Source organism: Maniola hyperantus, chromosome 9, assembly GCF_902806685.2.
Source record: "Maniola hyperantus chromosome 9, iAphHyp1.2, whole genome shotgun sequence".
Classification (NCBI taxonomy): Eukaryota; Metazoa; Arthropoda; class Insecta; order Lepidoptera; family Nymphalidae; genus Maniola; species Maniola hyperantus.
Window position 1 is genome coordinate 1,687,459 of NC_048544.1, and position 15,722 is coordinate 1,703,180.

The 15,722-nt window shown below is 36.8% G+C and overlaps 1 protein-coding gene across 1 annotated transcript in view; it reads left to right on the forward strand.

Moving 5' to 3' along the window:
• Positions 1 to 15,050, forward strand: part of swm (Zinc finger protein swm) — a 39,297-nt gene extending 24,247 nt beyond the window's left edge. Inside the window, exons 18-24 of the mRNA XM_069500861.1 lie at positions 436 to 480; positions 4,695 to 4,778; positions 5,258 to 5,361; positions 7,120 to 7,273; positions 8,408 to 8,536; positions 9,164 to 9,256; positions 9,920 to 15,050. Of these exons, the coding sequence (XP_069356962.1) occupies positions 436 to 480; positions 4,695 to 4,778; positions 5,258 to 5,361; positions 7,120 to 7,273; positions 8,408 to 8,536; positions 9,164 to 9,256; positions 9,920 to 10,003 (693 nt within the window). The 3' untranslated portion in view covers positions 10,004 to 15,050. The remainder of the gene's footprint in view (positions 1 to 435; positions 481 to 4,694; positions 4,779 to 5,257; positions 5,362 to 7,119; positions 7,274 to 8,407; positions 8,537 to 9,163; positions 9,257 to 9,919) is intronic.
• Positions 15,051 to 15,722: the final 672 nt, after the last annotated feature.

Sequence of the window (15,722 nt, forward strand, 5' to 3'; positions counted from 1 at the left end):
TCGACCTTTCGGTTTTCAAATTGTGTCTGTTCTGGTGGGAGACTACAGCCGTGGCTAGTTACCACCCTAACAGATGGTACGGACCACACTAATCATAGACAGGACCAATGAATTTATATAAAGCATTCCAATAAACTGGTAAACAAACGTCGTATAAAACAAAAAAACAGCGTTTTTTTCTCTTTACATTTTTTTATCTAAAACTAGGTGACCCGGCGAACTTCGTACCGCCTAACAGTCGATTCTTTAATAATTTTTTTGTGTAATAAATTTTTCTCTCCGTAAGAACCATCCCGTACTTCAAGGAATTAGCGAAATCGGTTCAGCTGTTCTCGAGATTTGCGATCAGCAACACATTCAGCGATTCATTTTTATATATAGAGATAATAGTAAATTCCTAAAAAAAAAACTAAAACAAAATGTTAAAACTGACAGGACGAGTCCGTCTCAAGATCGATGTCTCGCCTCCACCTCAACCAGGTACTGAGCGTTGCGTGCGCATGCCGCATGCATGTGCATATGACTATATCCACAATATGCACATGTGTCTAAATATATTATATACATGTTTTGGTGCACGTAACTCCATATACCCGTTTCGCACACTAAAAAGTTGGGGGTACATAGTTAACTTATTTAATAGCATAACTGATTTTTCATGTGACATGTAACTTATTTGGTAACTTTAAATTGGGTCCGAAAATGACATATACACGCTGAAATTTTAATGGTTGTTTTCCCGAAGCGGAATGATTTTGTCGTGGTATTACAATCGATTTTATAAATATAAAAAAATATTTGAGTCAAAAATGCCAAATTTACAATCGAGAAAAACAAAAATCGAATGAGATCTCGAACCAATAGTAATACCGCGTGCGTGCAGACTAGTTTATGCCGTATCACTACGCGCGAGAGCTTAGTTTGCTCTAAACTTTTTCACTTTATTGGCAGCGCAGTTCGAGTGGATGTACCTACCTACTGTTCACGTTACGTCTAGGGAGTTACTATTATTTCTCACACTTTCGAGTTGTCGATTTTTTAATTATTTGAAAACAAAACTATTTTTATTTTTTAAGCTTAACTCAAAATTTCGATAATACTACTGAGGGCAAATCGTTCTGCCGCGGGAAGACAACCACTAAAATTTCACCGTGTATAATACTAATAAATTGATTTCTCTCTACTATACTCTATCCGCGAAAAGAAGTTAGTATAGTGCAGCTCTCTCTGTTACAAATGATAGAGACAAAAATCTCCCACAAACGAAACTATGTTTTCTAATTCTTGTATTTATTTTGTGAATATCTTTTAAATTGTGTACAAGTCAAAAAATTATCTTGAGTCATATGAGAATAATACAATAAACAAAAATACAAAACTTATTCTAGAACATAAAAAATAATTAATTTTTATGTTTTCTAATTGAATTTCGAATGTTTTTTTGAAAACGTTTTCGACTGTAAATAGTGTAGAATACAGATCTGCAAATGGAGTGATAAAATATTAAAATACGCCTGCATTATTTTTACTCTAGGCTCTAACTAAGTATCATCTACATACACTAGATACTGCCAGTCAGTATACAGTATACACTTTGTCAATTTGTGGTAAATCGTTGCGAATCGGTATCGAAAGGAGTCGATTTTCATCGCGAGGTTTTATTAGAACGGCATATCGCTGAATATATAGTTTGAGAAAATATAGCGTTTCGAAATCCGGTATCGAATATCAGTAGGTATATACTATATAGTTTCGATTTGATATTCAGAAAAATCGATATTACTCACTCCTACTAAAAGTGATATTATTTACCTTCGTTTGAATATATTATATGCACTTTGTTTCAAGTTCTGATTGAAATTATTTAGCATGTTTTTGTCATTTCTATAATTGTTTTTTTTTGTTCTATGTGGCGTGTTTTTCTATAGCTTGCGCGTTAATCTTTTTAAGCTTTCTTTTGGTCTAATTAATTTTTTAGGGTTCCGTACCCGAAGAATGACAATTATTACTCCTGACTCCGCTGCCCCTCCCTCGTCCGTCCGTCAGTCAGCGAGCTGTATCTCGTAAACTAGAATAGGTAGAGACCAGAAATTTTCACAGAATGTGTATATCTATTGCCGCTATAACAACAAATACTAAGAATTTTAAAATTGCCGCTATGAATAAAAAATAAAAAATATTTCTTGTGCAATGGTAAGGAACCCTTTCCGCGCTAGACTGACTCGCATTTGACCGATTTATTCACCCATCTTACCACAAATAAAACAATTTTATGAGTAACGTAATCTTATATATTATGATTTTTTTAAACTCAATACCCTTAAAGGGTTTTTAAGCGGTAATGGGGCCGATTCTTTTGTACGCAATCTCTAAACTAACATGATACGTCTAAATCTATTGCTATCCCTGTCATAATGTTGCTTGCGGAAAAGAATAGCACTAGATTTAGACCTGTTAATTTAATTTACTTTTGAGATTGTGTGCAAGAGAATCGGCCCCTGCCTATATATTTCAGGCTTAGAATTAGGATGCCTGTCCACTAAAGTTGAAAGGAATTTAAGAAATCTTGTTATAAAAAACTCGAACAATCTTCAATTTATCATAGTAGCGGTACATTACAACGCATGCGCATCGCAACGTTCATTTTTTTATTCACTTCACTTCACTATTTGCTACATTTTCATGTGAGCTTTAACTTCAGTTGATAGCATAATATAACTTAATACATACATGTATAAAGTATCTCCATCCATAGAGAGAAGTTAATATAGGGTTCTTTCTGTCACGTAATCCCATACAAATGACAAAGACAAAAAGTCAGTGGGCGTTAACCATTTTTATTCGAATGTTTATTGAAAATATGTTTGTGATTGGCTCATTAGCCAAATTTTTAAATTAGCAAATTTTTAAGATCCTATATAATATACATATGTACATACATAATAATATACATGTACCATATGCGAGCAAAATAAATGATTGATTGATTGGTACTGACTCAAAATGGTTAACGCCCACTGAACATCGATGGCTCTATCATGTGTATGGGATTATAGAGAAAGCGCTTTAATAACTACTTTCCGCGGATAGGGTATAGAGCAGTTTGTAAATTGCGTACATTACATTTTATTAGTAGGTATATTACATTATATTTAGATGCTTTGTAAATAGAAATAAAATAGTTTTTGTAGTTATGCAAATAAATAAAATTTAAAGAGTTTGTGATTTCAAATTAACTGCATTTTATTAGGTCAATGAGGCTAATTCCGTTGTACACAAACTCTAAACTAAACTAAAATGGCACGTCTAGATCTATTGCTATCCCTTTCATAATGTTGCTTGCGGAAAAGGATAGCAATTCAATTCAATTTCTTTATTTTGCAGAAACACATAAATTTACATGAGGTCTTACAGAGTTTCGGCGCTAACAGTTGATATGTTTCGCCTAGCGCCGGCATGCAAAATTAAAAATAACATAATTCCTAAACTACCTACTCTAAGTATGAATTAAAGAACATTAATTATAAATATTAGTATAGATTATTGCTTACTTCTAGTTAAAATAAAAGAATCTGAAACAAGTCAAGAAAATTTACAGTTTTTAAAGTTTATCATCAAAGTACTCGTTTATGGAATAGTAGCATTTTTAGCACTAAATTTAGACCTGTTGATTTAGTTTAGAATAGAAGTATAGTTTAGAAGAGAATCGGCCCCAATAATGCCCTTAATAAAATGCATGTTATCAAAACCCAAAAACCCCATGAAATGCTTAATTATTTCCAAAAACGATTTTTCGAAATAGTTTTTTTTCGTATTGTAATGTCCAGCTATGAAAGAAAGAGTTTTTCTTTATTATTTATTTATTATTTAGATTTTATATTTATTTACTTTACTTTTATTTTATAAATATTTTCGCAGCAAATGGCTGCGTAATAAATAAAATACTTAAAAATCTTTCCATAAAAATCTATAGTGTTGCAAGAAATTGTGGCTAAATCTGTTGTACGCACACACGCACAGCTCAAACTACTGGACGGATCGTACTGAAATTCGGTATGCAGATTGCTCTTATGACGTAGACATTCGCTAAGAAAGGATTTTTGAAAATTCAACACCGTAAAATAGGGGTTTGTAATTGGTGTAGTCCACGCGGATGAAGTCCGCGAGTATAAGCCGTTTATAAAAATAACTAGCGACCCGCCCCGGCTTCGCATGGGTGCAATGTAGATACTAATGTGGTGTCATTGCCTCGGAAACTCAAATGAGAGGATTTTTTCCGACCTAATTCACATTATTGCAATTTGTCTAGAGATCTCCAATTTTTTGAGAATTAACCTATAGCTATAAACCTTCCTCTTGAATCACTCTTATCTATTGGTGAAAACCGCATTAAAATCCGTTGCGTAGTTTAAAAGATCTACGCGTTCATACATACAGACAGCGGGAAGCGATTTTATTTTATACTATGTAGAGATATATTTTTAAGGAAAATTATAAAATGGATGGAATGGTCATCTATTACATAACTAATATTGTTTTGTCCATCTCATATATATATATAACGGTTATGGCCTGTACATTTCCGCATTTATTTGTTTTGTGTGTACATGTCTAATAACCTATGTACAGTGTATACTAACTTGAAATGTATATAATTGATACGATATGTAGATAACTAAAATGTTTGTCCGTAGGCGAACGCGAAGAAACCCAAAACGCCTCAGGAAGCGCAGAAGGAAATATTGGACGCTGAATTGGATATCATTACGAAACAACAGGTCGGTTGATTTGCAATATTTTACGATTATGAACATACATAAAGAGCAACCGCCGAGTTTCTTGCTGGTTCTTCTCGGTAGGAAAGGCATTCTGAACCAGTGGTAGATGCAAAAGTACTTGTAGAAGTTTAATTGAATCAGTACCCTTATTATAAATGCGAAAGTGTGTTTGTTTGTTTGTTGGTTCAATTCAATCACGTCGCTAGGGTGCAACGGATTGACGTGATTTTTTGCATGGGTATAGATAAAAACCTGGAAAGTGACATAGGCTACTTTTTATCCCGGAAAATCAAAGAGTTTCCACGGGATTTTTAAAAAACCTAACTCCACGCGGACGAAGTCGCGGGCAATAACGTAATACCAAACGTTGATTTCTCTTTATTATACTCTTTATTAAGTCCTGATTAGAACAGCATGCGCTGTCCTTGTTTTGGAGCGACCACGCAGAGCACTCTTAATGAAACTTGACTCTTCACCAGGAGGGCCAAGATGTAACGGAGCTGGCTCGGAAGATCGCGGAGATGCGGCGACAGATGGCGCTGCAGTTCCCTACGCACGCGGGCATTCGACGACCGCACTCGAGGTAACGACGCCAAACACAATATTCATCATCATCGTCAACCAAGGGACAACCCTCCACCAATCTCTCGGTTATATGGGCCGAATCGCGGGAGGGCCGCCCGTTCGGTACTTGCTCTTGGCGTTTTCCCGGGGCGCCTTCTTGACTCCCTACAAATTATTTTGTCACTAGCACAGCGTCATCGTCAACCGTTACATGTCCAGTGTCCTCTGCCGGATATAGGTCTCTCAACGCTGGTCTGCAGAGTTTTTACACACCCTTCAGCAGCGTTATAAGTGGCGTACAAAAATCGAGCCGCCGCAAATAGGAGACCTGGTGATCATAAAAGATGAGGACACACCACCAGCTACATGGCTGATGGCAAAGATTACCAAACTCAACCCTGGTCCTGACAATGTTGTGCGAGTTGCCACTGTGAAGACCAAGTCATCGACACTAACGAGGCCGCTGTCCAAGCTGGTCTTGTTACCCACGGAGAAGAATTAATAAAGAACGGAGTTCTTGGGGGCCGGCATGTTCGCGCCATAGACTTTAAACGTTGACAATTAGTTTCGATCGACATTTGACATTGACAACCAACAAGTGACATTGAAGTGTGTAAATAAAAATTCGTTATTACATGAGTCATTGTAAGACATTCGTATCAGTAAAATCATCGTGAAAAACAGACAAATTTCGTGCAAATTAAGTAGTGTGTGATTCAAACCAGTGTTTCAAAAAACGAACATTTAAACCTAAATTCAGCACGGGTAATTATAGTGTGAACACTAGGGTCTTCTACACGCCACGGTCTTGCACCGCCGCAATGCAGCGCCCCCCGCAGACTCATTTGATGTCGTAGTGGAAGGTCTCCCAACGCTGCGCTTTCCGGTGCGAGGTCGCCATTGTAGCACCTTGGGACCCTAACGTTTATCGCTTTTCGAATAATTTACCCTGTCACTTAAACATTGTTTCAAGTCACCCAGTTTCTCCCCTTCTAAGAATATATTTAGATTTGTTATTAGAAATATTGATAAGACAAATGTTATGAATGATTTTAATGCTAACAAAACGTTTTGTTTTCAAGCTATCGTTTAGTGAAAAGAAAACTTAGGTAAGAAATTTATACGAACTTTTTTGTTCTGTTCTGTGTAGAAATTGATGGAACCCGATTAGGAGTATTGGTTTAATGAAAAAATTGCCATAGCCTACCTAGATCTGTCGGCTTCCATCTTAGGCATGATTTGCACAGGTAAGGCGTAAAGGCGCGGCGCAAACGTGGAACGGAAAACGGCATGCCTGCTCCACACCGTTAGAGTATAATTCACGACGCGTCGCTTTCATACATTTTGTATGAATAAGTTGTCACCATATCTGCGCTGCCCCTACGCCGTGCCCTTGCCTAACCTTTCTTAATTGTGTAAATCGCGCCTAAGATTGCATCGTCATTTACCACCAGATCGTCTAGGTCGTCATGAAATTAAAAAAGAAGTTTGCGTGTATCCGTTGCCGTCATGCGAAAGAAGCGAAACTACGTCAGTTTATATTCATAACACGCTCATTACTCAGAAAAAGAAGCTTCACTTATTCTTTCGCGTTAACTGTGTACCCTGGCAAACATATTATTCAACATCTTTTTTTTTTTGAAGCGAAGCTGCTGAATAACTAACATAGCATCTCATTGTCTGGGTAGTAATGTTGCCTATACGAATGAGCGAGACAGCGTACAGCTTCGCTTCTGTCGGGTGTCGCTGGTGAACTCACGGCTTGTTTTGTCTTCAGGGGTGGTCGCTTCAACTCTGCGATGCGCTACACGCGCGGCGGGTTGGCCGCCAAGGTGTTCAGCGTCAACCAGTCCGTGGACCACCGGCCCCGAGCGCTGCTCGTCTCCGGCTTCGAGCCTGAGGAGCTGGACGCGCTGCAGGCGCACTTTGCGGTGAGATAAACTCCACACGTCATCCTCATCATCATCACCGTCGTCATCATCTTCATCTTTATCACCATCATCATCATATTCATCATCATATTTGGATAACAGGCACAGCTGGACATGTGCATTTTTGAAGGCGCACAGTTTTCAGACTTTCCCATCTTGCCACGATCTTCACAGCCTTTCCATCCACCCGTTTCCGCCACCTTCTTAAGTCTTCGGTCCAGCGGGCTTGCCTAAAACACAGCGGGTTACTCGCGAAGGACTTCAGCGTCAACCATGGACCACCTGCCACGAGCGCTGCTCGTCTCCGGCTTCGAGCCTGAGGAGCTGGACGCGCTGCAGGCGCACTTTGCGGTGAGACATACTTCACACGTCATCCTCATTATCATTACCGTCGTCATCATCTCTATCACCATCACCATCGTCATCTTCATCATCAAATTTAGGTCACAGGCACAGATGAACATGTGCCATTTCGAAGGCGCACTATCCCAGTTTTGGACTTTCTCATCTTCCCACGATCCTCAGCCTTACCATCCACCCATTTCCGGCCTCCTTGAGGTTTGAGGGGCTCAGCATCAACCAGTTCGTGGACCACCGGCCCCGACCTACGACTACGAGCTACGCCTGAAGATTCGCTCATCTACGCAACCTTCATTTCGCTACGGATGTAGGACGCTTCGCTCGCCACGTTCCTCTCCGATCAATAGGCTTAGGCGGCGTGGAGTCGGCGCTATCCGTTTTCGTTCTGGACCATATTGGACCAAATTGATTATGATCTTGAAGATGATTTATTCCACTGACGTACCTTGTCTAGACTACTAGCGGTAAAATAGCTGTATTCACTACAATGGGGCCGATTCTCTTGTACACAATCTTTAAACTAAACTAAATTAACAGGTCTAAATCTAGTGCTATCCTTTTCCGCAAGAAATATTATGAAAGGGATAGCAATAGATTTAGCCGCGGCATTTTAGTTTAGTTTAGAGATTGTGTACAACGGATTTAGCCACAATGCTTCTAATGTTGGAATAGCGATTACACGTTATTTTGCTGACAACGGTTCGTTAACGCGCGTTACTAAAGTACCACTAATGGCATGCTAGACAGTTTTACTGATCGTTGTGTTTGTTGCAGCAATTCGGTGAGATCACCGCCAAGGAAGTGAACCTGTCAGTACCAGAGTTGGTGGTGCAGTACCGAGCGCGCGCGCACGCCGAGCAAGCTCTGCTGAGGGCGAGGCAATTCAACGACAGGACGCTCTCCGTGAGTGCAACCACACACACACACACACACACACACACACACACACACACACACGCACGCACGCACGCACGCACGCACGCACGCACGCACGCGCGCGCGCGTGGAATATCCCTGAGTAACAAAATACACATCTATAAAATCGTAGTGAGGGACATCTATGAAATGACAGATTAGACATATTCCGCTTAGTAACGTTTATTTCTCTCGAACACTATTTGACTATTTAACTTACAGCCGCACTTAGAGTCGCTTAATCGTTACTTAAGTTTAGTTAAAACGACTCTCACATAAATCTGTCTCGTTTTAACTCAATCTTAAATAACGATTAGCTACTCTGAGTGCGGCTGTTAGTTACTGAATATTTCATTTCACTGTTTATACATTTATCGGCTAGAGGTGCCGAAACAGAGGCTACGAAAAAAATAAAAACTAATGATCAACATAAAAGCACAATGGTAAATATGTGTTCACCTGTATTCACTCGGGTTCACCCGTTTTCACTAGTGCTCACTTATTTATATTCACCTGTGTTTATTTGTGTCCATTCGTGTTCACTTGTATTCACTTGTATTCAGTTGTATTCACTGGTGTTCACACGTATTCACCGGTATTCACTTATGTTCTCAGATAACGTGGGTGACGAATAACAAGGCGCTGAGTGCTGCGCCCGCGCACAACGGCGCGACCAACAACGCCGCGCCTGAAAACAAAGAAGTACAGGTAATTAACGATCCCACACTGCTTTTCTGTATTTTTTCTATTCTCACATTCTAGGTCTTCTTGTAGAAATCTCTTAGAAAGATAAGTTGTCCTTATGCATGCGCTTTCCATGTTTATGTTTTAGTTTTAAGATTCGGTACAACATAAATAAAATAAATCCTTTTGTGAACGTTGTCGCACATGTGCTTCGGTTCTTTGCGACATGCAGAGCTTCATGAACCTTGCTTAGCAAGTGGTGTGGGTCCCATAAACGCATCGGGCTATGTCCGCAGAATTCGTCAAAATCTTACATTTTTGGATGTAGCATCCGCCATCATTGAATTTGTTCATATGAAATGTCGCCACCCACACCATAGGTACGCGACGGGTCGAGATAGCAATCGGAGAAGGAACGCCCCGCGCTAACCCCGATGCGGGTGACGTGCGGGTGTACGGGGTGTCGCCACGCCTCATACCCCGATTGCCATCTCAACCTGTCGCGGACTATAGTAATAAATCGATTGACACCTTATTCATCAAAATTGACCCAGTAGTTTAGACGCTATGATGGAACATACATTAATAAATGCAAACATACATAGACTGCTAAAATCATAACACTTTCTTTGCTGTAGTCGGTAATATAAGCACGGCTAGGTCATTAAAGGCGTAACTTTTCCCTAGACGCCGCAGGAGTTATCCGAAGACGCGCTTCTCCGTTTCGACGAGGAGGAAGAAGACGAAGAAGACCGCTCCTGGAGACGTTGACCTTTGACACTCGCTGGCGACGCTGGCGGTGCTACTTTTGCTACTCACACTACTGCTACTACCTGCTACCTGCAGATTGGCATAAGTTACGTCATAAGTGCTACTGGTCTCTGTATTAATATGAATATCGTTAATTTAGTTAGTAGCAAAAGTAGCGATAGGTAGTCAAAACTTAATTTTGGAATGTAGCATTTTAACGGCCGATTTATCAGTCACAAAGTAACCTACAACTAACGGTCAATTGGGGATTTTGACAAATTTACAGTACAGAAATTGTCATAATGTCAAATTTATTCCTCAGTTAAGCACTTGGCGACTGAAAAATCGGTCCTAATATGATTAAATCTTTAGGGTAAAAAGTACTGGAGACAACTTATTATTTAGACTCACAGAATTTCGCTGGCTACTTTTGCTACCATTACAAATTAGTTCCATATTCAGGTTAAATTTATATAGTCATAGGTACTACTGGTCTCTATATAACCTTGACTTAGTAGCAAAAGTAACAATGTGTATTTTAAAAGTATTTACCGATTAAAGCTATATATTATTCAACTCACTATGTGAAATATCCTACAAACTCATTGATTTGATTGCCTATATTTATTAAATTGTATTATATTTTTTATATTCCGTGGCAATTGGTTATTTTTATTATAAATTAAAATTTATTTATTTTATATAGTTACTTTTGCTACTTTTACGACGTTATTACTTTGCTACTAGCGGGCAAAATATAGTAATCAATCTATACGTTATTTTACAAATAACGACGTTGCTAAGTAACTTATCGATATTAAGATTGCAGATAGATTGATTACTAATTTTGGTCGTAAGCAACAATTTACTTGATTATACTAGCACACACGGACTAAGACAAATATATAAAAATACTCTGATGCTTTCTACGCAATTAATTCAACTTCTTACTACTAGGCTATGAAACTCGAGGATTGCAAAACAATAGGTGTCATAATGTCGAAAAGTTATATTACTTCAGTAGAGTTTTAGCTTATCCTAATAAGTCAGGTCGTCATAAATACTACTAAGAAAAAATTCTATCAAACTATTAAACATAATGTATGCGTACAAATATTAAATAGATGTCGTGAAAAGAAAAATATACACAATATCATATCGGAATCATTAAATTAATGTATAGAAAAAACGAGTTTAAGATAGGCTTAACATTTTAGTAGAATTTAAGACGCGGAAATAAAATATCGCTATAAATGCTATTTCTACTAAAGCTAACCGCGCCTGTAACGCAATACTTTATTCGGATTAAGACTTTTGAATAACTGGTTGAAAACAGCGAAAATAGAATAGGACATTTACTATTTACTATATTTTTTATCAAAATAAAGATTTATTATTATTGTAAAGATTTACTACTATTTTAACGCGTATTTTGTGCAAAAACCGGTCTTACAGAGAAATATGCGTGTGGTGTATTTCAATTGAATTGACGTATTTCTTGTTTTTTTTCGCAATCTTTGACGACCGGAAGTTATCATACACTTTACTTAAATATTTTATGACTATATCACTTAGTGTGTTTGTTTGTCCTTCAATCACGTCGCAACGAATTGACGTGGTTTTTGCATAGGTAGAGACCTGGAGAGTGACAAAGACTACTTTTTATCCCGGAAAATCAAAAACTCCGCGGAATTAAAAAAAAACTAAATCTACACCCATGAAATCGCAAGCATCAGTAATTCCAAATTATGCGGAGGTTTTTCAAAATATCATTGGTTGGAATAAAAATCGGATAAGTGCGAGTCGGACTCACGCAGGAAGGGTTCCGTACCAACTTACAAAAAATAACACTAATTTTTTTTTCATTTTCATGGCGGTAATTTAGAAATGTTGTTCAGATCTCTACCTATTATGATTCACGAGATACAGACAGATTGACGGACGAACAGCGGAGTCTTAGTATTAAGGGCCCGTTGGTACCCTTCGGGTTCGGATTCCTGAAAATTACAACATCCATGTGTCAGCCAATCAGGATAGTTCGATTCTGATGTGTGACGTCAGCAAACATACGCTATATACAGGATGTTACCAGAACGTTGGCAAAAATGAAGACAGGTGAAAGTACTGATGATTACTGATATGGTACCACAAAAAAAAACGCGAAAAAAATTATTAAAAAAATCCTATATTTTGTAAAAGTTCATAATATATTGCAAATAAAACATCTGACTGACGCTAGAGGTCAACGAAAGTTCCAAAAGTTGGTTACCCCGAGACCGAAGTCATTGCCACGTCGTAGGCGTGGGTAAGTCGTCATTGCGGGTTTAAAAAATACTATATCACTAAAACTACAAAATGAGGCAAATGGCTACTGGATTATGTTTAGGTAGTATAACAATAATGCTAAGATTTTGTTAGCGTTCTGGTTACACCCTGTATATACGGTGTGTGTATACGGCTCAAAAGTGCGGCGTTAAAAACGTCCGAGTCTGATTAGTCATCACAGTTCCTTAAAACATTCGCTCATTGAAAACAAAAGTGACCTTATTCAAGATCTCGATTTGAATTAAAATAATAATAAAAACACAAGCATAGTTATCGGATATTTCCATAATTCGACGTATTTTCTGGAAAACCAAAATCAAGTCAAAATTGAAATTTTGGCCTGAAAATACGTCATATTATAGTATCAACAATTTATACCTCGGGGAAGCAATAATAGAATATATTATATATGTTTCATGTGATTATATCTATACAGTCAGACGCGTAGACGGACGCGTATGGTTTACACGAATGCGCGGAGCGTTACGAAAACCACCGCCCACACAATACGGTATTTGACAGCTAGTCAAATCAGTAACTTTTATCAAACGTCAAAACGCGCTTAGTATGCGAGATTTTATGAAATACTGGAATGTGACGTCACATCATAATGACATACTTTTTTTTACTTTAATCGATAATTTAAAATGGCTATTACACTTAAAACTGACATAGGACGTGGATTTTACGTATTTTGGAAGACCCTCTATTTAATAATCACTGAGAAATAATTTATTTTTGATGTAGTCAAATACCCTGAATTAACACATAGGCTACTTTTTATCAAGGAAAATCCAAGAGTTTTCGCGGGATTTTGAAAAATGAAAATCCTCGCGGACGAAGTCGCGGGCATCAGCTAGTACACATATAAAATAAAAAATACGAGAATTTTTTTTTGATCGTACACCCAATTAACAAACACAGGCATGCATTTGTAAAAGTGTGCAAGTGCGGGAATACCAGTTAACTTAAAACTAAAAATACAAATATGAAAAAAAACACTGTATTTAAAGAAAATACTAAGTATATTAAACAAGATAAAATACGAGTTTATAATGCTGATATAAGATATTTGTATGTAATATTTACACAATAGCATTTTTTTCTTTTCTGCGAGCTAGAAGTAGTATTTTATTTAAATTCGTATATTAACTATAGGAATAAAAATAAGCGGAAAACTAGAATTCAAATTAATTTATACAAAGCGATATGAGCGTTACAGTCGTAATAATATTAACTAATATTAAACCTTAAACAATGGAATGCACTTGATAATTAGTAGTGTAGAGAAAAGATGGCGATTACTATCATAATAATAATTATAAGATTTGTATAACGATAACGTAATTAAAATACGATACTACAAATATAAATTTTTAACTAACACGGCTTGATACAAAAATCAAAAAATGTAAATTAACTTACGGCCGAAATCGATAACCCGTCCTATCTGTAATCTGTCGATAGGTTACTTAGCAATGTTATTATTTGTCCAAAATAGGGTCTTTGACTGTAGTAATAAAATGAAGTGGTTTTTGTATAGCGGTAGTTTATAGGGCTAGAATTCATTATTATTAGAGAATAATTTAAAAAAATCATGATTTTTTATTTATTTTTAACATGAACATCACGCTGTACGGACAATTTTTTTCAATTTTCTAACTTAAAAATAGAGTAATTCCTGCGGGAAGATATTTTTTATGTTAAAAAATTGTAAAATATTTATCGTTTACGGATTGTGAGGTCATTATTCACCTTCCATACAGCGACACGTTCATGTTCAAAGTAAATCAAAATCATGATTTTTTTTTAATTATTCTCTTTAACAATTAATTTTAGCCCCATAAACTAACGCTATACAAAAATTTGTCATTTTATTGCTACAGTCTAAGTCTACTGGTCTTTTTTTGAAAATTCAACAACGTCACCAAGTAATTTATCGACAGACAGATAGGTCGATAAATTATTAATTTCGATCGTTAAGTCTAGCCACACTTATGATTTGATCTGGCTTTGGACAGTTTATCGGCGAGACCCACAGTCAACAGTGCCGCGTATAAGATTTCAATTCAGGGTAGGCAAATGAAATGAAAGTGTAATGCTTGCCAATAAAGAAATGAAAAAACGTCGCTAATCATTCCGTCCCACTTACACACTATACACATGTATATTGTGCAAGTGAGATGGAATAACTGACGCTGCTATTCGATTCTTCTTCAACGGCACGGGTTATACATTGATCTATTTGGAGTGCACACCAATGGTCATAGTGTCACGTACTTGGGTATGTGAAATTGTTGATATAATCAATTATTTGTATATTTATACGAGAATAACATGGATATGCCAAATTGTCTATCATATATTATTATGATTGATACTTATTTTGTTTTAATTTCGTATACCCGAAAGTTTTGGGTTTATACGATTATTCAATACCTAATAATCAATTGAATAGTTAATGATCAATATTTTGAATCGAACCTAATGATTGTGCTTTTTAATCATTTTTGACTTAATTTATTAGTGCAAGCTTTCTTAAGATGCAATAATAGGGTATCGGACTGTTTTATGAATAGTATCTCAGCATATTGTTTTCACAACTAAAATGCTGCTAAAAATATTTCCCGCAGAAATTACTTTATTTTTATGTTAAAAAATTTAAAAATTAGTTGTCATTTATCGTTTTATGACGTCATTGATCGCCTTTTATTATGTTAAAAATAAAGAAAAATCACGATTTTTTGTAGTCCCATAAGCTATCGCTGTACAAAACATCACATTTTATTACTACAGTCCAAGACCCTACTTAAATAATAAACGAAAATATATTCTTTTTCAGCACAGATTTGGCATGTTCGACGAACTATTTATCCTAGTTTTAATTATTTTGTTATTTTTATCGTGTGTGATTTTATCCTAGAAATAGTTTCATATGGGACATTTTAATTTTTTTTCTTTATATAGATTTGTAAATTAGATATTTTATGTAAACATTGGGTAACATCTTAACTGCGTTAATACAAAATTATAATCTGCGACTGTAAAGGACGATCCACATTGTTCCGTCGCTTGATACGATAAGTTATAATGCGTACAAAATGAGTTCTAACGCGCCATTTTAACTTTGTGTCAACTGTCATGCCAAAAGTACGATTTTAGCCCTTATTTTAAAGGTGAACCGTACTTTTGACATGACAGTTGACACAGAGTTAACTAGCTTATGCTCGCGACTTCGTCCGCGTGGACTACAAAATTTCAAATCACAAATCAAATCACAATCAAAATTTGAAATTTCACAATTTCACCCCCTTAGGAGTTGAATTTTAAAAAATCCTTTCTTAGCGGATGCCTACGTCATAATAGCTATCTGCATGCCAAATTTCAGCCCGATCCGTCCAGTAGTTTGAGCTGT